This window comes from Diorhabda sublineata, chromosome 1, assembly GCF_026230105.1.
Source record: "Diorhabda sublineata isolate icDioSubl1.1 chromosome 1, icDioSubl1.1, whole genome shotgun sequence".
NCBI lineage: Eukaryota > Metazoa > Arthropoda > Insecta > Coleoptera > Chrysomelidae > Diorhabda > Diorhabda sublineata.
Window position 1 is genome coordinate 42,289,633 of NC_079474.1, and position 21,713 is coordinate 42,311,345.

Consider the following 21,713-nt stretch of genomic DNA (forward strand, 5'->3'; position numbering starts at 1 on the left):
AGAGGTTAGAGTTCATAATAATAAATAAGTAATTGATGATGATACGCAGCTGTGAAGAGGGTTGTTTTGGATAACTAAATTCTATTTTAAAAAATATGGATACATGAAAAAAGTACGTATTAACTCTATTGCAACACAAGTTGCCCTAATTCACCAATAAAGAGCAATGTTTTTGTTCGCTTCCGGCAATCCTGTACGTATTTATTTTTTAGATTCGGAGGAAAATTATATAATTTGAATAATAATTTTTTTCACATATTACACAAAAGAAAATTTCTAACACATCGCAGTCGTCTGGTAATACCTTAATAAACAACACAGTAAAATTGACCAATTCAATATTTCACATATTTTCCGATTCACGCTGTTGTAGTATTATTATTCATCTGGAATAAACAAACATGCTCTGCGTGATTTTTCAATGAACTACGTTATAATCCTTTAGTCTAAAACAGTGTGGCGTAGTACAAGTAGTACACGATGGGTTAGGTACCGAGTAAATCGCGACTAGTCCATTAAGATGATTGGAACTGAATAATAATATACTATAATATAATTTGTATGATTTTGTGCAGTGTGCAAATTTTTTTCACTCAAATAAAATCAAGAAATTTTGTAAATCTTGATACGAAGAAAAGATAAGAGCTAAGAGCCACAAGTAGGCTATAGGTAGCTAACATTATAAATTATAATACACAAAAGCTGCAAAATAAATCTTCATAATTGCATATGTGTCATTAGGACACATAATTTTGTGGAGCGTTTGAATTGGCTCTCCGTGATCAAGATGAAAGCGGCTGAATTAGATGCAATTCTAAGTAAACAATGGCTAAGTTAAAGTGTAAATCTGTTGTTCGGAACATTTTTAAAAATTTAAGCAAAAGTAAAGGTTCAAAAAGTCCTACGAGGTTGTCCGATGCCTTATTACCACCACTCTTTCCTGTCGTTGCAATTCTCATCGTGTTCAGATCTCTCTCTCATTGATTGCCTTATTCCGTCCAATCATGATAATCTTCGTGTTCCTCTCTTTCTGTTCTCCTGGGGGATTCGTTTCATTATTCAATCTTCCCTTCCCCAGTCTCTGCACGTGCCAGTACCAAAACAACTGCTTTTTATTATCGACTTACGGTTAGAATGGCTAGACCAATAGATCTTTAATAGAAATTCTATCAATTAGCCAAATCGGTCAATTAATGTCTTATGTCTGCGGTAACGTATTTTTACTTTATTAAAATTAGTACTTGTTGCAATTTCCTAATTTTTCATTTATCATTTAAGTGATACTGTTCAGCAAAATTAATAGAGTGAGGAACATTATAATAATGATAAATAAAGATTATATATGTACATAGGATTAATTATAGAGACGAAAGAATCAACATTAAATTTTAAAATAACATAATGATACACTATAAATTAATGTTGTATCTCACATTTTCAATTTTTATAACCTTGTAATTATATAAATAAGAAAAAAGAAATTACAAGAGTGCCTACACTCCCAGTGTATTCCGGAAAACCGACATCGTAGAAAAGAACATAATTAGAAACAGTGACAATCGTTAGAAAAAACTATAAAAACGGGAAAAAGAAGAAACGAGTTAGTTAAGGAAATAAACTAAATGGGAAGTTTCTAAAATATATTGGTTGAAATACTCTAAACGATTAATTAAAATAAAAAAATACAATGAAGAAATACCAAAAGTGTGCAAGGATTCAAAGTTAAGGATCCAGTTCGAGGTATCAAACCGCGTTGTGAAGTATATTGGACTGAACTGTCAACGTTATTTTTTTCCTTTTGTTAAAGTCGACTTTACAGTATTAATTTGAGTCCGGAAAATGGCACTTTACGATATCCTTTTTGTTTACAATGTTAGCTTAGTGACTTCTGTTAATTTTTATTTTTTTAAATAATAAGGAGCTATTTTCATTTCATTTTAAAAAATATTACAATACACGTCCGTAAAGTTATTATTATTTTTCTCGATAAATCAATTTTACAGGTTTCTATAACACGTCAAATGTCAAATTTTAATGCTATTTCCCAACATCTGTCATCAATGACAGACCACGAATAACGATAATTTATAATAATTCTTTTGATATTTGATCCAGATCATTATTTCGAATCAACATACTATTTATGATCATTAATCAAAATTTTATTACAAAGTTTTTCACATCAGTATAAAGATTCATGGAGAAAAAGAGTGTTCTTATCAAACGTTTCAAGTATCGCTACTTTGTTAATAAATACTAAGTAAATATTTTGGAATACAACTAAAAAATGACGTTTTGAGTAATACAGATGTTATTAATATTCCCATTTGAGCTTTTAAGTTACGATTAACGCTCAACATTCTTTTTCCTTTCTTCTTTTCAATTAATATACGTTACCAGATAATCTACGGTATACTTTGTAACTATTTTTTCATCATTTTTAGTTTTAGAAATGAATAAATACAAAGCAACATTAAAATATAGAATTAACTATATGTCAAGTAATATTTTGGACGCTGCTAACTGATTTATTTTGCCAAAATCTCGACGTTCCACTCACGTTTCAAAAATCACACAAAACAAATTAGCTTAGTGTGCCATTTGCAGATTTTGCCGAGAAACGTATTTAAAAATATTCCATTTGAATAACGTCCATATGCTATAAATCAATTTCCAGTCTCAGCTTCATCAAAATATGTTGAGACATGTGTATAGACACCTCTACTTGAGAAATTGAACTAACATATTTGTATTACAAATTTCTACTCCAAAAAATAACGACAAGATATGTCTATTTTACTTTCGAAATGATACCAGATGTCACTAGTTCCTGTAGACATTATCAATATTTGTATATAATATTGCCTAATAGTCAGTGTAAACCAAATTATATTTATCTCTTAGAGTTAATATTAACCTAATATTAACTCTACGGTTTATCTGCGTTTGTAAAGTAAATAAAACACTATTTTGATTAATACGATTCTATCGCGATTCGAATATAAATAATCCAACTGAAGTCTGACTAAATGATTTTTATTTACAAATTCAATAACAGATAGTATATTTTGTGAAATCACGGCAATTTAAAAATTACATATATTATGTATTTGCTAAGTGTAAATATAAGAAAACTAATAATTTTAGTGTTAGTTGTGTGTTTATCTGGCCAAATAACCCATTCAAGTTTTATTAATGTTTATCCAAAAATTCCTATAGAAGAAATCACAGATGATCCCGGGGTTCCCATTATATTAACTCCTTTCATTGAACAAAACAGGATACAGGATGCATTATTAGCTTCAACTGTATATTTTAATGGTTTTAAGAAAATTAAGAGCTATTCGGGCTATTTAACAGTGGATAAAACTTTTAACTCTAACCTGTTTTTTTGGTTTTTTCCAGCCTTAAATGATTACTCAAACGCTCCAGTTATTTTGTGGCTTCAAGGAGGTCCAGGTGCTTCTTCCTTAATTGGTCTATTTGGAGAAATAGGTCCATTTAAAGTAAAACCTGAGAAGGGATTAAAAATTCGACCATTTTCATGGGTGGAAACACATTCTGTTATCTACATAGATAGCCCGGTAGGGACTGGCTACAGCTTTACAAATGGTGGTTATGCTCAAAACGAAACTAAAGTCGGAGAGGATTTATATGTTGCTCTTATACAATTTTTCACTCTATTTCCTGAATTGCAGAAAAATGATTTCTATGTATCTGGAGAATCCTACGGTTAGTATTAATACATATTCTAATTATATTTTAGAAATAATAAATATGAGAAGGTAATATTAATATTCTGAAGTAGTTCGTGAGGATGTATTAAAAAAATTGTATCTATAACAGCGAATGTAATCATATAAAATGTTTTTATGGGTGAAGTATTTCACACAGAGTTTTCTAGCTGGAATATACTATAGCAAAGGACACTCAAAAAGGAAACCATTAACAAAAAATTGTGATGTAGGTATTTTTTATAAAGGCAAAAATAATTCATAAAATTTGGAGGATTTGAATTCAATGTTTCGATTCGAAGTGCTTCAGTGTTTTGTAAAAAAATATTTGTGGTAGAAATCCGTGGATAATCATATTCAGCATAATATACCTTTTAGGTGGGAAATATGCACCTGCCATTGCTTATACTATCCACAAAAACAATCCTCAAGCCAAACTGAAAATCAATTTGCGTGGTATAACCATAGGAAATGGTTTTTGTGATCCAGAGCATCAGATAAACTATGGTGATTATTTATATCAATTAGGACTAATTGATTCCAATTATCAACAGATTTTTCAGCAAATTGAACAACAAGGTAATGATTTTTAATATATTCGACTGCTCCTTTTTTATTATTTCAGCTTATAATTATTGAATTACACATTTAGTGTCTAGTACTAATCATAAGTATATTCACCTCATTTTTCGCTTTTAAAGTCTAGTTAGTAAATTTCAAAAAGTCACTGAACACACATTACCACTACACCAACACTCACAATAACAGTGTTTTGTTAACCAAGCTATTATCTTCAGGGACTGAAGGTTAACTCAAAATGTACAAAAATAAACTTCAATGTAAATTGAACAAATTAAAATAAAAATAAAACAAAAGATTTACCAAAATGTCATGATAATAATTAATCTGTTTCAGTTTAACAGTATATAAATCTATTATGCAGAGATGTTTAAAAAGTTGATGAAATATTTTACATTGATATTCCTTTGCATCATAAATTTTTTTCCGAAAAAAGGATTAAGGATTCAAATTTCTAATACTTGATGAATCACCCTACTATATACCTTGCAAATTAATTTCTAAATGAAAAGGATGAAAAGTCAAATTATGTTTTATAAACAATAAACACATTAGTTTTTTGAAATTGAATTATCCATAGTTATTTTAAAATAATAATAATTATGTATCAGAAGTATTTGATTGAATGTGATAACAAATTTTTGAGTAATTTTATTTTTATCACAGGTGTCAAATACATACAAAATCAACAATATGAAAAAGCTGCTGAAATATTCAACAACTTATTGGATGGCAGTTTTAGCAATAGTTCTTCACTCTTTACAAATGCAACAGGTTTCCTGAATTATTTCAATTTTTTATACCCTACAGATCCCAATGGATTAGAAATACAATATGCAGGAAAATATGTACAAAGAAACGATGTTAGAGCGGCGATACATGTAGGCGCAACACCATTCGGTACTGTAGCTGAGACAGTAGAAAAAAATTTACAAGGGGATTTAATGCAAAGTGTTAAATCTTGGATATCTGAACTACTGAATTATTACAGGATAATATTTTACAATGGACAATTAGATATAATCGTTGCTTATCCTTTAACAGTAAACTTTTTACAGAATTTGGAATTTAATGGTGCTGAACAGTATAAAACGGCTAAAAGGTACCCTTGGTATGTTGGTACTGATTTAGCAGGTTATGTAAAACAAGCTGGAAATTTGACTGAAATATTGGTGAGAAATGCTGGTCACATGGTACCAGCAGATCAAACACAATGGGCTTTTGATCTTATTAATAGATTTACAAAAAATAAACCTTTTCATAATAAAACAATGAAATAAAATAAATATTGTTGAATCTCTTGAAAATATTTTTATTGTAACATATAAATAGTGATTTATTACAAAGTATATTAAAAGAGTTAATAAATTCTCTCATCGAGTTTTAATTTTTATTTAGCGGCGAAACTCGGCGCTTATAATAATTTGCTCTCATTTCAAAATTTTCTAAATCAATCTAGAGATTTCTGGAACGTTCTCGAACATTCTAAATCGTTCATAATAAATCGCATTCATTTTGGATCTTTTCAGAACATTTCGGAAATTTCTAGAACATTCTAAATCGATCATAATAAACTTCACTCATTTTATAACTTTCTAGATCATTATGGAACTTTAAACATAATTTTAGAAGAACTTTCCGAACATTCCTGATCGATCATAATAAATTGCTCTCATTTTGAAACTTTCCAAATCATTCTATAACTTTCTTGAACATTCCTATTCAATCATAATAAATTGCACTCATTTTGGAACTTTTCAGATCATTCTAGAAATTTCTGGGCTGGGATAAGTTCCCATTCAGAGCACCAGGAGTTCAATGGCAACTAAGAGAAACGCCATAAACACACCATTTTAATCTTAAACTTTAAGGTAGAACAGTACCTATAATCACATCTAACTTCAGTTACCATCGCCATGGAGAGTAGTAAAAGTAGATTACTTGAAAATTTACTGTGTGATTTATTTATTGTCTGAAAACATTCCCAAACAAGTAAAACCATAATGCAAAAAGACTTCACCATAGATTGAAGTTCATAAATGATGAAACAGTTCCCAGAAGTAATTTTGGAACAAAGGAAGAAAAACTACACAACAATCAGGACGTTCAAATAAAAATGTTGATTGAACTGTATACATGTTAGAACAGACTATTTAATTGAAGGCAATCTGCTTTATTTTAGGAAAAAAATTGTAAGATGTTTTGAAGTTTTGTAAATACCCTGTTTTGTATTTGGTATCAAAAATTTCATAAACATAATGAGTGTTTGCATAAACATGCATAACTATAAAACATTTCTATTTAGTTTTGGGTTAGGCCAGTATTAAACATCCTAAAAATATTTTACGCTTTTTGATATTTCAAAGGCTCTGAAATTTAAATGCAAAATAAATGTTGGAATTTTCGGTACATTTGAGTTCTTTCCTGTACCCTACACCTCAACCGCAAAAATAGTATGTCCGTCCCATTTTTGAAAAAAGTTTTTATGGCCAGTCTACTGAGAGTGCAAATTAGTTTTCATTTTTCTGCTAGAAGTATATTTATTTTTTTATTTTCTTCGTTTTTTCATTTAATAGTACAAATAAAAACAAAGCTAACCATTTGCGACTTTTCTATAAAGTAAATCGATCTTCCAGGGACCTTCCAATGTCAAACTCTTACTGCATCTCATGAAACCTCACACAGACAATGAAATTAAGGTTAGGTAGTTGTTTTGAAGGGACATAATCTAGCTGTTAACCTTGCCAACAATATTAAATCACCTAACTACTTTTTATTATACAGCAGCAGTATTAAAATTATTATATTATAGATATAAAAGTATCCTATTAAATGCATTAAATTAATGAATTTGCAAATAAAGTATATTGTTTATTCTCAAAATTTCACCAACAATTTATCACTATAATCTGTAAACAAAAATACACAAACCACACTAACACAGCTTAATTCATAAATAACTTTTATTTACACTGTGATAATTAATAAACAACTAGAACGGGAATCTTTGGGGAATCGTCATTGTGCTTCCAAACTAAAATTATTTATCTTTGCTAACTGTTTATGTATAATGGTAGACCCATCTATGGCTTAAAATCCAAACTAACTTTATTTTGTGTTATGTGCGTAAGCCGTCTATAGAAAAGGGTGTGTTTATAAAACAGAGTTAAAATAATAGTCTATTTCATCTATTTTCTACAGTGTCAATAAATAAATAAAAACACTAAAAAAACAAATTCTTAGTTAATTGATATACGCCTGAAAAATACTGAACCATGTTTATAGTTATATAATTCTAAATTACTTTGTATAAAAATATAATAAAAATCTAATTAATTTTGCTTATTCAACTATCATAATATAAATATTAGTCGTCTGACTGATTAATGCTGATGCTTTTAAATTCAATTATTTCAATATATACATAATATTATCTTCAAAATTTCAAATGTAAACATGAAAATAATTTTGAACTATTATCTTGAATTAAATACATTATTTAAACGTAAGTTCCCCATTATTTCGGTCAGTTCGATAATTTATAACCATGTATTCATCAATTGTATCGATATTTTTGCTTATTGTATGTATTAGTAATTTTGATTTTGAATTAAAATATGAAGACAACGACTTAGGACAACCTTTATTCTTAACACCACTAATTGAAAATAACCAGATAGCAGAAGCGAGAAGTCTAGCTGAAGTACCATCTGATATTTTTAAAAATGTAAAAAGTTACTCAGGATATTTCACAGTAGATAAAAATTTTGATTCAAACTTGTTCTTTTGGTTTTTCCCAGCTAAAGAAGATTATGAAAATGCCCCTGTGCTACTTTGGTTACAAGGAGGTCCAGGTGCTTCATCGTTGTACGCTATATTTAAAGAAAACGGGCCATTTTTGATGAAATCAGAGCTGGAGTTAAATCCTTACTCTTGGACAAACACCCACTCAGTTATATACATCGACAATCCAGTACAAACAGGTTACAGCTTTACAGTTAATGGTTTTGCTCAAAACGAAACGAAAGTTGGTGAAGATCTTTATGAAGCACTGAAACAGTTTTTTACCCTTTTTCCTGAGTTACAAACTAACGAATTCTTCGTAACTGGTGAGTCGTATGGAGGTAAATATGTTCCAGCAGCTTCTTACACTATTCTTAAAAAGAACCCAACTGCTGATTTTAAGATAAATTTGAAAGGTATGGCTATTGGAAACGGATTATGTGATCCCGAGAATCAGATGAAATATGGTGAATATCTGTATCAAATTGGGTTGGTAGATACTTCAGGAAAGGAAAAGTTTGAACATCTGGAAAAAGAGTGTAAGTGAGGTTATTTTTTAATTTTAAACGAAAAATACCCAATATTAAATTTAGAGTTCAATTATTTAATAATTATTCAAATCAAATTTTGTTACTAGTTCGATTATGTTAAAAAAATCGTGTAACCGTTAGTTATTAGAAATAAAGGAAATTAAACGTTCCATTTATCTGTCGGTTATTATTTTGTGGATTAGGTGAGGTTAGGGCCAATTTTACAACTGGAAATTAAACAAAAGTTTAAACTAAAAATGATCAATATTGTTCTATTGTACATGTCACAGTGAAAACCTACATTTTTCTGCCAGTTGTCACTAACGCAGAAATATAACCAAAATTTTTCCCATACTTGTTTTAAAATTGAATTGTTTAAAAAGTTGTATAAACGAAAATGAACAAAGAACGGAGTGTTGTTTTTATTTGACCTTGAGAGGATATAGAAAAAAATGTTTTCGATAGAAGCACAGCAAATTTAGAAAATGATGGGACACTTTAATATTTGTCCTAGGACGAATAACTTTTTGTTTTCTCGGCGTGTTGATAATTTTCATATTTTATTTATCATCATCGTCGAGTTTATCAAATTTAAAGTGTAAATGCTAAATCGTCTTCCCCACAACCCTTTATAATATTCTAAAAATGTAAACAATTTGAAAAAGTAGGGTTCAGATCCTCCGTTTCATGTTAAACTGAAGTTTAAACTACCCTCAGACCATCGATAACGTTTATAAATCGAAGTTTTTAGGTGAACGCCATCTATAAAACGTGAAAAAGTCGATATCTATAGTTTAAACTGACGTTTGAGGTTTGAATTTTACTTGTAAAATTGGGCCTAAGTTCCTACAATAGTTTCAGTATTGCGTCATCCTTGTCATCCTTAATCCAAAATACAGTAAACTGTTGAATGGAGTTTCCTTACTCGCCTTCAAATTTCTGTTCAATTGTTCTACTACTTTCCAGTGAATTTATTGCTTCACTACCGTTTTTGAAATATATTCTATTCCTCTTTTTCATAGTCTTCGTCTGTAGTTTTTTCCTAGTAGTCATTTATTATTTGTAAACTCTTTTGTGTTTCATCTTTATAAGGTATGTAATCCGAATAATTTTCACTTCTCCAACGAATTGTGTACACTATTTTTCTACGACTACGTAAAAAATTCTTCAAAAAAACGTATTTTTTAAATAATAAAGTCAGTTAAGCAATATCACACATGTGTTGAAAAGTAAATAATAAGTGTGCTGAAATACAACAAACTTTCAATTTTTATTGTAAACTCTAATATAACCTCAAAAAATCATAATGTCTACTTCTTCAGTATTATTAAATTTGGCCTTTTGCCTTTCGGCACCCAGCTAGATTCATATTTTATTCGCGTATTCCCAGTATCGTTCGAGAACATTATATAACATAAGAAAAAGAAGCATTTCAATGCATGTATGTTTAGTTATTTTTTAGTACATGTGTGAAATAAGCTACTTTCTTACGTAAAAATGAGTGTGCAATCTATCATTTGTGGTCGTAGGAAAATATAATTACTCTACGTTACACTGAAATCTGAAATTTTATTGTACCTCCATTTATAAAACTCGCTGTCCAGTTTCAGAATTCTAATGAATCTGTCTGGCTTGAAGGAAATTAGATCTTCGCTTTTATTGGTTTTTGTCCAAATAATTTTTTGCTTACACATGCACTATAGAATTAAGTAATCCGGGTTTTCATCTTTCTTCCACATAATATTTAAAGTAGTCAGGTTTTGCTATATCCAAATAGTATCCAGTAAAGAAGTCAACTAGCTTATCTTGAAGCTCGAAGCCCAGTAATTTCTGAATTTAACAATATCAACGTTCGGAAGAAATCTACATCACATAAAAGTTTTGGGCTTAACGATATGGAATGTTCCATTCGGTACTACACTTTTTGATAAAATTCATACAAACTATTCAAAAAGAAATAACAGTGAAGTATCAAGCTTCCAAAATGCGTTCGTCATCGGCAACGTTACGTTGTCTGGCAACTTCACTGTTATTTCTTTTTGAATAGTTTGTATGAAATTATGATTAAATCTGAATAAGGTAAGACTACACTAACAAATGACATCATTTTTTTAACATTTCAGCTGTTATTAAAAAAATAATTAAAGTTTTTATACAAAAAAATGGAGATTTTCTAGAAAAATAGAAAAAAAATTATTACTCATTAAACTTAAGACAAAATGTTGTTTAAGTAGGCGCAACACGTAGCCAACACCATCACCTATCGACCATTTTCCTATGGCTACTCATGCTCCAAACACCCTGTATATTTACTCTGATATTAGAATATTACCTACACTTATTGTTATCTCCACGCTATTAAAATTATTAAAATTCTTGTACTCTACTATTGATACAATTTGAATGATTAATTTTTGTTTCAGTATTAACAGCCATTCGTAATAAAGATTTTTACAAAGCTTATCTACTATTCGATGATCTGTTAAATGGAGATAAAAATGGAGGAAATACTCTTTTCAAGAATTTAACAGGCTACAACCAGTATTTTAATTATTTGTACATTGGAAATTCAAAGAATAAAGGTGTGGATTTGAGCTTTACAGAATTTATAGAAACTTCAAATGTACGTAAAGCAATTCATGTTGGGGATTTAATTTACCATGATGGAAAGGAAGTTAAACAACATTTGTTAGAAGATTTGATGCAGTCTGTAGCTCCTTGGATTTCAGAATTGCTTAGTAATATAAGGGTTCTTTTTTATAATGGTCAATTAGATATTATAGTTGCTTATCCTCTGACTGAAAACTTTTTGAAACATTTGGACTTTGATGCTGGTGAAGAATACAAAACAGCTGTTAGGCGTAAATGGTACGTTGGGAACGAATTAGCAGGATATATCAAACAAGCAGGAAATTTGACTGAAATTTTAGTTAGAAACTCAGGGCATATGGTACCTAAGGATAAACCCGAAATAGCACTGAATCTTATCGCACAATTTACTAGAAATTGTTTTCATAATGTGTCTATCCGAAAAATGAAAAATCTTGTAGAAAAAATAATAAATATTTAACAGTGGACAAGAGTTCCAGCTCTAATTTCCTGGTTTGTCCCAATCCTAAATGATTATTCAAACGCTCCCGTTATTTTTTTACTTCAATGAGATCCAGGAGCTTATTCATTAATTCGTCTATTTGTAGAAAAAGGTTTTTCTAAAGTAAATCATGAGAAATAATTGAAAATTCGATATTGTATGTGGATGGAAACGAATTCTGTTATCTACATAATAGTCCAGTAGGAATTGACTACAGCTTTACATATTGAGTCGTATGTCCAAAACGAAAACAAAATTGATGAGGTTTTATAAGTTGCTATACAATTTTTACCTCTATTTTCTGAGTTTGAGAAAAATGAATTATGTCTATTTGGAGAATCTTACAGTTAGTATTAATGTTTTACCGTCTCAGAGCGTATAAGCTCTACTTTGGCAAGGTTAATTCATTTTTAATAACAAGTTCTCTTTAACAAATTCATGGTACATTTTAATCTTATATCTTGACTTTCTAACAGGGGATGTAGTCTTGTAAAATGTGTTTATAGGCAACCAACTTAGTGAAGTATATTATACAGAAGTTCTCTAGCGGAAATATATAAAGACGAAATTTCTTCTTAAATGTTATTTTGGATTTTCTAGTAGTTCATTCAGTTGACCGTCAATTGATCTCCGGTGTGAAATAATAGGACCATGCTCCAACCATTATTATATATATTGGCAAAAATTTGAGTTTACAATTAAACAACAACTCCAAACACTACTTTGAAACATCAAACGTTTTTTTTAGTTGATTGCGAATCCGTGCGGCATCCCCTTTGAACAGAGCATTCGCATATCCAAATATTCATTCACGACATCTGTCTCAATCAGCTCCACTTTGCGGTTATCCGAAATTATGTGTATTTTTCTAATATCTGAGCTCGTTTCCTCTTGTTTAAACTTAGTAAATAACATGTCAACGGTTGATTTCCCTGTAGCAAAATCCGAATAATCTTTATGAAACTAAGTTTTGGTTTCTACAGTATTTTTTTGCTAAAAACCTACTCTTTATTAACACATAAAATTTCTTTTAATATATTTTTTCAAACAAGTAAAAGTTGTTTCTTTCAAAAAGTTATAGCTTAATTACCAAATGTTCAACAGCCCTCACTTTTACAAACGTGTCTTTTGATGGTTAAGACTACCTGAAAATAATATGGATTTAATACGGGTAGCTCCATCTATGCGTCAGCTAAAGAACAGTTTTAGCTCACCTAATATATAAAAAGAGAGAAAGAAATGCTTTATTATCAAAAAAGTGTTACAATTTGTAAGCAAAAGCTTGTAAAAACTAAAAATAACTAAATAAAGATAAGGGAAAGGCAGGGGAAAACCACAATGAGTAACAAAATTATAGGTAATAATTAGTATACAGTCCAAATATGCCCCCAAATTATTGCGAAATGCGGAAAAAGATGATATCGATTTGATTTCAATTGGCAAGTGATTGTGCATTTGTTTAGCATTGTAAAATATTGAGCCCTCAACTAATTCTGAACGTTGAGTAGGTAGGTAAAGGTCGAGCTCCGCGTTCCTAAGTGGATAGCCGTGCAACGATCTTTAGGCAAACGGATTCAAATTCGAAGGAAGAGTCAGAATTTTTAATCTTTTAAATAAGTCCCTGCAATGAGTCCTGATATTTAGTCCGAGTAAATATCTAACAGCTCTCTTTTGTAGTTTGAAGATTCGCTTAAATTGAGTCGCACCAAACGTATATTAAATAAAACTAGGAGGAATGGGCATTCCAAGCTTTTTAAACAGTATTTAAAGTTGATATAAAAGAGTCGTTACCTTTTTTTGAAAGTTTATTTGTTTGATCTCAATAAAAAACCAAATTCGATGATTGATTAATGCGTAGTTATCTTAATTTTTCTAGTTGCCATCCTTCCAGTTGTAATGTACTTAAATCGACTGATAAAAATATTGATTAAATCTAGTAGACCTAATATCAATTAATTCGTTTGAAAATATGATAGAAACGAATTTTTTATAATGATTAAAACATAATTTTATCCTTTTTATCTCAGATGATGATAACTTAAAGATGGTTGAATATTTTTTTATTAATTCTGAATTATAAGAAACTTTATTTCTTAATAATATAATCTAAATTAGGGTACTTTGTACATGCTTTAAAAGATCAAAATTCAACTACGTCACGATACATGTTACTACTATATTATCTACAAATTTTCAAATTTGAATATCCTTAAACTGATTACCAATTATTATCTCAAAATCCAACACACTTCATTTCAACTCAAGTTCTCCTTTATTTCGATCAGTTCGATAATTCATAACCATGTATTCATCAATTGTATCAATAGTTTTGCTTTTTTTATACCTTACTAACTTGAATTTAGTGAATATTGAAGCTAAAGAATTAAAATATGAAGACAACGATTCTGGAAATCCTTTATTCCTAACACCACTAATTGAAAATAACCAGATAGCAGAAGCGAGAAGTTTAGCTGAAGTACCATCTGATATTTTTAAAAATGTAAAAAGTTATTCAGGATATTTCACAGTAGATAAAAATTTTGATTCAAACTTGTTCTTTTGGTTTTTCCCAGCTAAAGAAGATTATGAAAATGCCCCTGTGCTACTTTGGTTACAAGGAGGTCCAGGTGCTTCATCGTTGTACGCTATATTTAAAGAAAACGGGCCATTTTTGATGAAATCAGAGCTGGAGTTAAATCCTTACTCTTGGACAAACACCCACTCAGTTATATACATCGACAATCCAGTACAAACAGGTTACAGCTTTACAGTTAATGGTTTTGCTCAAAACGAAACGAAAGTTGGTGAAGATCTTTATGAAGCACTGAAACAGTTTTTTGCCCTTTTTCCTGAGTTACAAACTAACGAATTCTTCGTAACTGGTGAGTCGTATGGAGGTAAATATGTTCCAGCAGCTTCTTACACTATTCTTAAAAAGAACCCAACTGCTGATTTTAAGATAAATTTGAAAGGTATGGCTATTGGAAACGGATTATGTGATCCTGAGAATCAGATGAAATATGGTGAATATCTGTATCAAATTGGACTGGTAGATACGTCAGGGAAAGAGCAGATTGAAAATCTTGAAAACGATTGTAAGTCTAAGAATTTTACTAAGATAATTGATTAATGTTGTTAATAGATATATCCCCAAGACTATATTTATTTATACTTTATATACTTTTTTTATTGAAACTTAATTTGTCTGTGAAGCTTGTTTTATGCGGCCAAAATTAAAAATTAACATTAAACTAACAAATTAAATTACTAGTTGTTCGCCAACTCTAAAAATTTCTAAATTTTGTGAGGTTATGAGCACAAAATGGGCCTTTTCAAATAGCTGTCTCTTGAAAACAAATATGGTTGATGGAGGACACACATGTCTAACTGTTGTTTAATCTGCCTTTCTCCATCCATAAAGTGTGAAAGTAAATCTAAAACGAATATTGTCAGTTTTCTTCGAATTTCGGCTATTACCTCGTTCAAATATAAGCAGCATCTTAACCTCCTCTTCAAGGAGGATGAACTAAATCCTTATTGGGTCCTTAGTTTAAACATGGTCTATAAAACAGATGAAACCTTCATTCATGCAAAAAAAAGATACGAAAGAAGAAAAAAAAGATAGAGCAGTTCGAAGTGTATAAAAGTAAAATAAACTCATATAATTGAATCAAATAAATCAATCTTATCACATCACAACAGTAAACATAAAATACAGTCAAACCATACTGTTCGTATTATTTATTATAATTTTTGTTTCAGTAATAACAGCCATACGCAATAAAGACTTCAACAAAGCTTTCCTACTATTTGATGATCTGTTAAATGGAGATCTGAATGGAGGAAATACTCTTTTCAAGAATTTAACGGGCTACAACCACTACTTCAATTATTTGTACAATGAGAATCCTGATAATAACGATGTGGATATGAGTTACACTGAATTCCTTCAAACTTCAGATGTACGTAAAGCAATTCATGTTGGAGATTTAATTTACCATGATGGTGTGGAAGTTGAACAACATTTGGTAGAAGATTTGATGCAGTCTGTAGCTCCTTGGATTTCAGAATTGCTTAGTAATATAAGGGTTCTTTTTTATAATGGTCAATTAGATATTATAGTTGCTTATCCTCTGACTGAAAACTTTTTGAAACATTTGGACTTTGATGCTGCCGAAGAATACAAAACAGCTGTTAGGAGTAAATGGTACGTTGGGAACGAATTAGCAGGATATATCAAACAAGCAGGAAATCTAACCGAAATTGTTGTTAGAAATGCAGGACATATGGTACCTGGAGATCAACCTGAAGTAGCACTGGATCTTATTACAACATTTACTAGAAATAAGATTAATCAAAATTAGAAATTTCAACAAAAACAAAATTATCAACTATTAAGGAATTAAATAAACTTTATTTCTTTATATTATTTTGAAATAACTTATTTTAGTTTCTTAAAAGGAGATGATGATTTATAGGTTTACTATTTTTTTTCAAAAATAAAAATTATATATTTTACAAAATACTTGAATGAATGAAACAAAGATTAACATTAAAAGATGCAGATACAGAACATTTACTCTGGTATCTTCCATGTAGCTCATTTCAAGGGCCAATCTTTGTCCATTCTTTCTAAGTGACCTAGCCATTGTCTTTATAAACGTGCTGATTGGTGACTCATTAAAAAGTGTGTAAATTATCCTGGTTTGATCTTTTCTCCCATCCTAACTCTGTCTGCTTTCCTCCAAAAATTCTTAATATTTTTCTCTCCCAAATTTCTAATTTATATTTAGTTTTATACGTCATTATCTAGGTTTTACAGGCGTATGTCAGGTTGGACCTCAAAATTGTCTTACAAATTCGAACTTTTGTGGATCTGGATATCTCTTTCGATATTAATATCTTAAGTTCGATTTCCTTTTCTTCTTGACATTTTTTATCTAGTAGTACACTCAAATACATAAATTTTCTACTTCCTCGAATTCTATTAATGTTCCATTGTTTTTATGTACTTTGAAATGGCTTTTTGTCTTGCTTCTACATTTATGTTTTATTTCCATAAACTTTGTTTTGTCATTATTGAAGTGTAGGCCTATCTCTTCGCTGCTGTTATTAGTTGTTTTGTGATTTCTTCAAGCTTTCTTCTGTTTCTTGCTATCAACATCACATTATCAGCATAAACATTAGAAGATACATATGAATAATCTTTATACTTGAAGAAATAAAGAATCTTTAAATAAATTTCATGTAAATTATATTTTCTTTTTTAACAATTATTTTAATTCATCATAAACCAATCTATTACAATTAATAATCTGAAAGAGTTGAATAAAATAAAAGCTTGCAATAAGTTTTTTGTCTTTCTTATACAAGCTCTTAAACACATGATTTTTGGGCTATAAAATAAGAATATCAGTACTAACTGTACTCTGTACTTTTTTGTTTTATTCAATAGACTAATATTTACAAAACAGAAGCTACATAATGCACTTCGGAAGTTATTCTTTACCATTCAGAAACTTTGATAAAAAATCTTTAGGTTTTGGCTCTATTGTATCTTTAAAGTATGCCATTATGTGTGATTTTTGTTTCCAAACATTAACCACTTCCTTTAGTTCCATTTGGCCCTATAACGTCATTACAAAAACCATGAAGTTTCAGCTAGTATAAATATAAAATAAAAATTATACCTTTATAACCAACATATCAATCAATCTAACGTCTTTTATTTCATCAAATTTAGTAAATTCTTCTCGTAATTTGGTTTTACATTGTTCGACTGTTCTGGGAATATCGTAATTTTTAACTGAAAAAGGCAATCGCTTAAACAAAATCAATAAAATTTGAAAAATTACATACCAATATAAGGCAGTTGTCTGTACCAAGCTTTGTACAAATTCAATACCCTTTTTCGTGCTTCCTCGCGATTTAACGACAAAATTGGTTTAACTTCTTTAATACTTTTTCTTACGGCTTGTGAAGCCATTTTTAAGGTTGTATTTTTGATTAAAGTAACTTCAATTCAGTGATGTAATTTAACCTATTTGATTTTGACACATAAGAGGTTTTCGGAAATTATGATTGAGTTGACTGATCATGATCTGAATGATCGAAAATTAATCCGGATTCCGTTCAGACAACTGAACTAAGATTATATACTGAACGAGGTAATCACCATCAAATAAGGATACATTTTAAACGCAATTCGCGGGTGAAGTGGCACGCAATTAGACGTAAAATTGACCTATTTCTAATAAACTTTGCCAACGACTGCGAACAGTGCTTGCACATCCGCATTTGAACCAGTTTAATCTGAACGTGTTTTAATTTATTATGGATGTAAAAATAAACGATGAATTTCTTCTCCAGTGTGAATCCAATTACAAACCATTCTACGATAAATTAGATACAGGGTGTACCTAATGCAAATCCTGAAGAAAACTCCCTGGACAATTATTATCCCTAAATATACAACAATGATCTAGAGTTGGACCTTGGCACTGCCATATACAAGAATGTATTACAACTTGTAATTTCGCACATGGCTCATGAACACCGAGTTCGCCTGCAACTTCAATTTATCGGGACTCCTCTCTATGGAGAAGTGAAAGAGGATAGTTGGTACTATTTGCCCGATTTGTGTTCCCCACTATGATATACTCTCCTACTTGTACCCCTCTATATGGAGATTCCTTAGAGCAAATTACATAATTTGTTGTTTATTAGAATTTTCATTTAATTGTCTACACAATTTTAAAATTTTTTTAATCGTTTCAAAATGTTAGTTATATTTATTTCACCCTGTATATTACTTAATGTTAACTATTATTAACATCAAGAGATATTAACACCAAGTGGTGATTATTAACCTTTTTAGGTGTTATGCTTATGACTTAACTATGGTCACTGATTTACCCTTCCTCCCAATGTTGAAATCAAACAATATACAAATACGTAGGTAGGCTTTATTAAAGATAAAAACAATTGTTGCCCTTCTGTAAAAGTTTTACCCCCGGGGGCGTAATTACCCCCAGGTTAGGAATCAATGCTCTGATATTAAAACCTAGTACAGAAATGATTCTTTCACTTCAAGCAAATTATTATGAAATGTTTAGACCCTAATTTGCAATGGTGTAAAGCTACAATTAAACTGAAATTTCTCAACCTCTATATTATGGAGAAATAGAAAATATGATTGATGAACTCCTCATTATTAACATTGTTGTAATGAAATATTTTTTAAATAACTTATATAAAAATTGTTATCAAATTGTGACTAGAACAGCAAGTTGTGTTTTATTTTCATCATGCCCTTTTTTATGTTTTTTCATACTACTACTATCATAAAAACCTTTTGAGCAAATATTACATGTGTAAGGCTTTTCCCCTGTGTGTAACCTGGTATGGATTTTTAAGGATCCAGAGTGATTAAATGTTTTATCACAAAATTTACAATTATAGGGTCGTTCTCCACTATGATGTCGCATATGGTACGTCAGATGACTTTGTTGAGAAAACCTTTTATTACAAATAATACACACAATAGGTTTTTCTCCAGTATGCATGCGACTATGTTTAGCAAGACTATTTTTCTGGGAAAATGCTTTTTCACAAATTGGGCAAATGTATGGTTTGACACCAGTGTGAATCTTAAAATGAGAATCTAACAATGTTTTAGTGGAGAATTTCTTTCCACAATTACAACACAAAAATTTTTTTTCACAATGAGTGTACATGTGTTGTTTAAGGGCTTGTGGAGATGTAAATGTTTTGTTACATTCTTTACAGATTGAATTACCACTTAAATCAATTTCGTTATTACCAATTTTGTGTAAAGTCATGTGATTTCCTAAAGCATGTTTGGTTATAAAACTTTTACCACAAACACAACAAATACAAGATTTCTGACCTAAGTGTGTTCTGATGTGATCTGTAAGTGTGGGCGCTTGGATAAAACCCCTTCCACAAATGTGACAAACATGGGGTTTTTTATCCTTATGTCGAAAATTATGTCTAGATAAACTTGATCTAAACCTGAATTTCTCACCACATGTTTCACACTCATAAGGTCTTTCTTTTGTATGCGAATTCATGTGATCTTTAAGTTTATATGTACTGATTAGTTTATTACAGACACTACATGTTTGTTTTTTTCTTCTCAAATCCGCTTCACTTTTTCTATGTGCAATGTAAGCTGTATATGAAAAAAACTTCAAATTACAGAAAGAGCAAGTGAAATTTTTTTTTGAGCCTTCTTCTATTTGTTGATTCTTACAATCTGAAACATCACTATCCACGTTTGTATTAAAACTTTCATCAAAATCATCAGCAGATTGTGGACCAATTTTTTTAATTTCATTTAAACACCTGTTCAATATAATTTGCGACTGTTCAATTTTATCCTTAAATGAATGAATTTTCATAAGTAGATCTGCACATATCGTGCATATATTTTTTGGTAAATTGTCTGTTGATTGTACCTAAAATTACTTTGATATACACCTAAAATAGTTGAAGTGTTCAACTTACTTTCAATAATGAAAACTTAGTTAATAAATCACTGTATACTATATCTTTATAAAAACTTTCAAATAGATTTAATGATACATTTTTATTGAGACATGTTCTGCACACACCCTCAATATTCTCTAGTAAAAAAGATTCATTATCATTAAACATTTTACTTGAAAAGCTTTTTCATCTGTACTGTTGACAATCATAGATTGAAAATGTAGTATGAACTAGTGATGCCAACTTTTTCCCCCAAGCATATTTCAAAATCCCTTAAATTCATACTAAGATACCCTAAGTTCTTTTTTACGATATTAATAAAGTGTAGTTATAAACATACAAAGAATGAATGCATTGATTAGAAGAAAAAATACAAATAAAAAATTCTCAATTCGTTTGTTTATATTTGTTCTGACATTAAAACATAATACCATCAAGTTAATGAAACGAACGATAGAGGGCGACAATCTGCTTTGCATTAGAATTCCAAAACCTACATATTTTATATTTCATTTTTCTACAGGCTCCACTGTCTAGTTTGTTTAAGTGGAAAAAATAAGAAATTAATTATTGGCATATTTTCAAATTTGACACTCGACAGAAAAACTTACCAATCGTAGACATAGTAATTGTAGACTGATCGTCCGATGAAATTCGTGTTCCAACATTAGAATGTGATACGAATAAAGTTACTCTTTCTAACTATTTCACCTTCATATTTCTTGTGTGCCAAGCCCTTGAGCATCAAGCCCATTGGTTTCGTGTACAAAGTGCTTAATAAATTGGAAAGCACCTAATAGCACCGTGCTGTTCGGGACACCCAGTGATATTGATACGATCTTCCACAGAACATAGTCATCATGGCCAAAGAGCGAAGTATGGTAGCTTAGCACGAAGCGGTCAATATAAATTCTCCATATATGTAATACTTCTATATGGACAGTTTCTATAAGTAGAAGCCTTTCCGACTAAGGAAGACAGAATGGGCAACGATTTCTCTATCCTCCAGATCGGTTCTGCGCATTATCAAGCATGCGCAGTATAGATAAAGTGTCTCGAACGAGAGAGAAAATGAATATTGTCGGCACCGTAACGTCCTTATGTTACGGTGCGGATGGTACTATACCAACTGTCCATGTAGGAGTATTACATATTGAGATTCTCGTTTTTGACAGATCTTCCCATTTTTTAGGTTAAGAAAACGTGTTAGGTTTTATTTAAATTTATTAATTTTTATTACTATGTGTAGTTGTAGTTGTTAGTTTTTTTATTCCTTTACCTGCAATCACGTATGTCTGTAAAGTGTAACTTTCAAATTAATAGATATATTCTCTCATTTAAAGAGCAGAGGCATATTTTTCATTTAAAATTGTATTAAAAAAATAATATTTACTACTAAAATAAAGTAAAAATACTCATTTACGAATATTAACACAAATAGGAATAATTAAAAAATCAGAGAATAAACTGTTAGTTTAAATGTTC

The 21,713-nt window shown here is 30.1% G+C and overlaps 4 protein-coding genes across 5 annotated transcripts; 2 read left to right on the top strand and 2 right to left on the bottom strand.

The window, feature by feature from the left end:
• Positions 1 to 2,851: 2,851 nt before the first annotated feature.
• On the top strand, positions 2,852 to 11,701 carry LOC130451241 (venom serine carboxypeptidase-like). Of its 2 annotated transcripts, XM_056790139.1 has the most exons (4): positions 2,875 to 3,732; positions 4,113 to 4,313; positions 8,114 to 8,635; positions 11,050 to 11,701. In XM_056790139.1, exons 1-4 carry the CDS (start codon positions 3,105 to 3,107, stop codon positions 11,694 to 11,696), a joined length of 1,998 nt encoding a protein of 665 aa, XP_056646117.1. In that variant the 5' UTR covers positions 2,875 to 3,104; the 3' UTR covers positions 11,697 to 11,701. The 2 variants fall into 2 exon arrangements, with proteins under 2 accessions (XP_056646127.1, XP_056646117.1); XM_056790149.1 differs by lacking the exons at positions 8,114 to 8,635; positions 11,050 to 11,701 and adding an exon at positions 4,980 to 5,686 and having other exon boundaries at positions 2,852 to 3,732.
• Positions 11,702 to 13,846: 2,145 nt separating this feature from the next.
• On the top strand, positions 13,847 to 16,416 carry LOC130451254 (venom serine carboxypeptidase-like). Its single transcript, XM_056790162.1, has 2 exons — positions 13,847 to 14,812; positions 15,480 to 16,416. Exons 1-2 carry the CDS (start codon positions 14,020 to 14,022, stop codon positions 16,079 to 16,081), a joined length of 1,395 nt encoding a protein of 464 aa, XP_056646140.1. The 5' UTR covers positions 13,847 to 14,019; the 3' UTR covers positions 16,082 to 16,416.
• Positions 16,417 to 17,136: 720 nt separating this feature from the next.
• On the bottom strand, positions 17,137 to 17,986 carry LOC130451272 (NADH dehydrogenase [ubiquinone] 1 alpha subcomplex subunit 6). The gene is made up of 3 exons (XM_056790185.1): positions 17,577 to 17,986; positions 17,408 to 17,523; positions 17,137 to 17,344 (listed from the first exon to the last, which is right to left on the bottom strand). The coding sequence occupies exons 1-3, from the start codon at positions 17,701 to 17,703 to the stop codon at positions 17,216 to 17,218; spliced, it is 372 nt and encodes a 123-aa protein (XP_056646163.1). The 5' UTR covers positions 17,704 to 17,986; the 3' UTR covers positions 17,137 to 17,215.
• A 682-nt stretch (positions 17,987 to 18,668) lies between these two features.
• Positions 18,669 to 20,647, bottom strand: LOC130451263 (zinc finger protein OZF-like). The gene is made up of 2 exons (XM_056790174.1): positions 20,247 to 20,647; positions 18,669 to 20,197 (listed from the first exon to the last, which is right to left on the bottom strand). The coding sequence occupies exons 1-2, from the start codon at positions 20,394 to 20,396 to the stop codon at positions 18,983 to 18,985; spliced, it is 1,365 nt and encodes a 454-aa protein (XP_056646152.1). The 5' UTR covers positions 20,397 to 20,647; the 3' UTR covers positions 18,669 to 18,982.
• Positions 20,648 to 21,713: the final 1,066 nt, after the last annotated feature.

Excerpts from the sequence above, each read along its gene's own strand:
- LOC130451241 (XM_056790139.1), top strand. The coding sequence starts at position 3,105 with ATGTATTTGCTAAGTGTAAATATAAGAAAACTAATAATTTTAGTGTTA. Across the intron at positions 3,733-4,112 it reads TGTATCTGGAGAATCCTACG|GTGGGAAATATGCACCTGCC; the intron begins GTTAGTATTAAT and ends TATACCTTTTAG. Across the intron at positions 4,314-8,113 it reads TCAGCAAATTGAACAACAAG|CTAAAGAAGATTATGAAAAT; the intron begins GTAATGATTTTT and ends GGTTTTTCCCAG.
- LOC130451254 (XM_056790162.1), top strand. The coding sequence starts at position 14,020 with ATGTATTCATCAATTGTATCAATAGTTTTGCTTTTTTTATACCTTACT. Across the intron at positions 14,813-15,479 it reads TGAAAATCTTGAAAACGATT|TAATAACAGCCATACGCAAT; the intron begins GTAAGTCTAAGA and ends TTTTTGTTTCAG.
- LOC130451272 (XM_056790185.1), bottom strand. The coding sequence starts at position 17,703 with ATGGCTTCACAAGCCGTAAGAAAAAGTATTAAAGAAGTTAAACCAATT. Across the intron at positions 17,524-17,576 it reads CAGACAACTGCCTTATATTG|TTAAAAATTACGATATTCCC; the intron begins GTATGTAATTTT and ends TGCCTTTTTCAG. Across the intron at positions 17,345-17,407 it reads TTGATATGTTGGTTATAAAG|GGCCAAATGGAACTAAAGGA; the intron begins GTATAATTTTTA and ends ATGACGTTATAG.
- LOC130451263 (XM_056790174.1), bottom strand. The coding sequence starts at position 20,396 with ATGTTTAATGATAATGAATCTTTTTTACTAGAGAATATTGAGGGTGTG. Across the intron at positions 20,198-20,246 it reads CTAAGTTTTCATTATTGAAA|GTACAATCAACAGACAATTT; the intron begins GTAAGTTGAACA and ends AAGTAATTTTAG.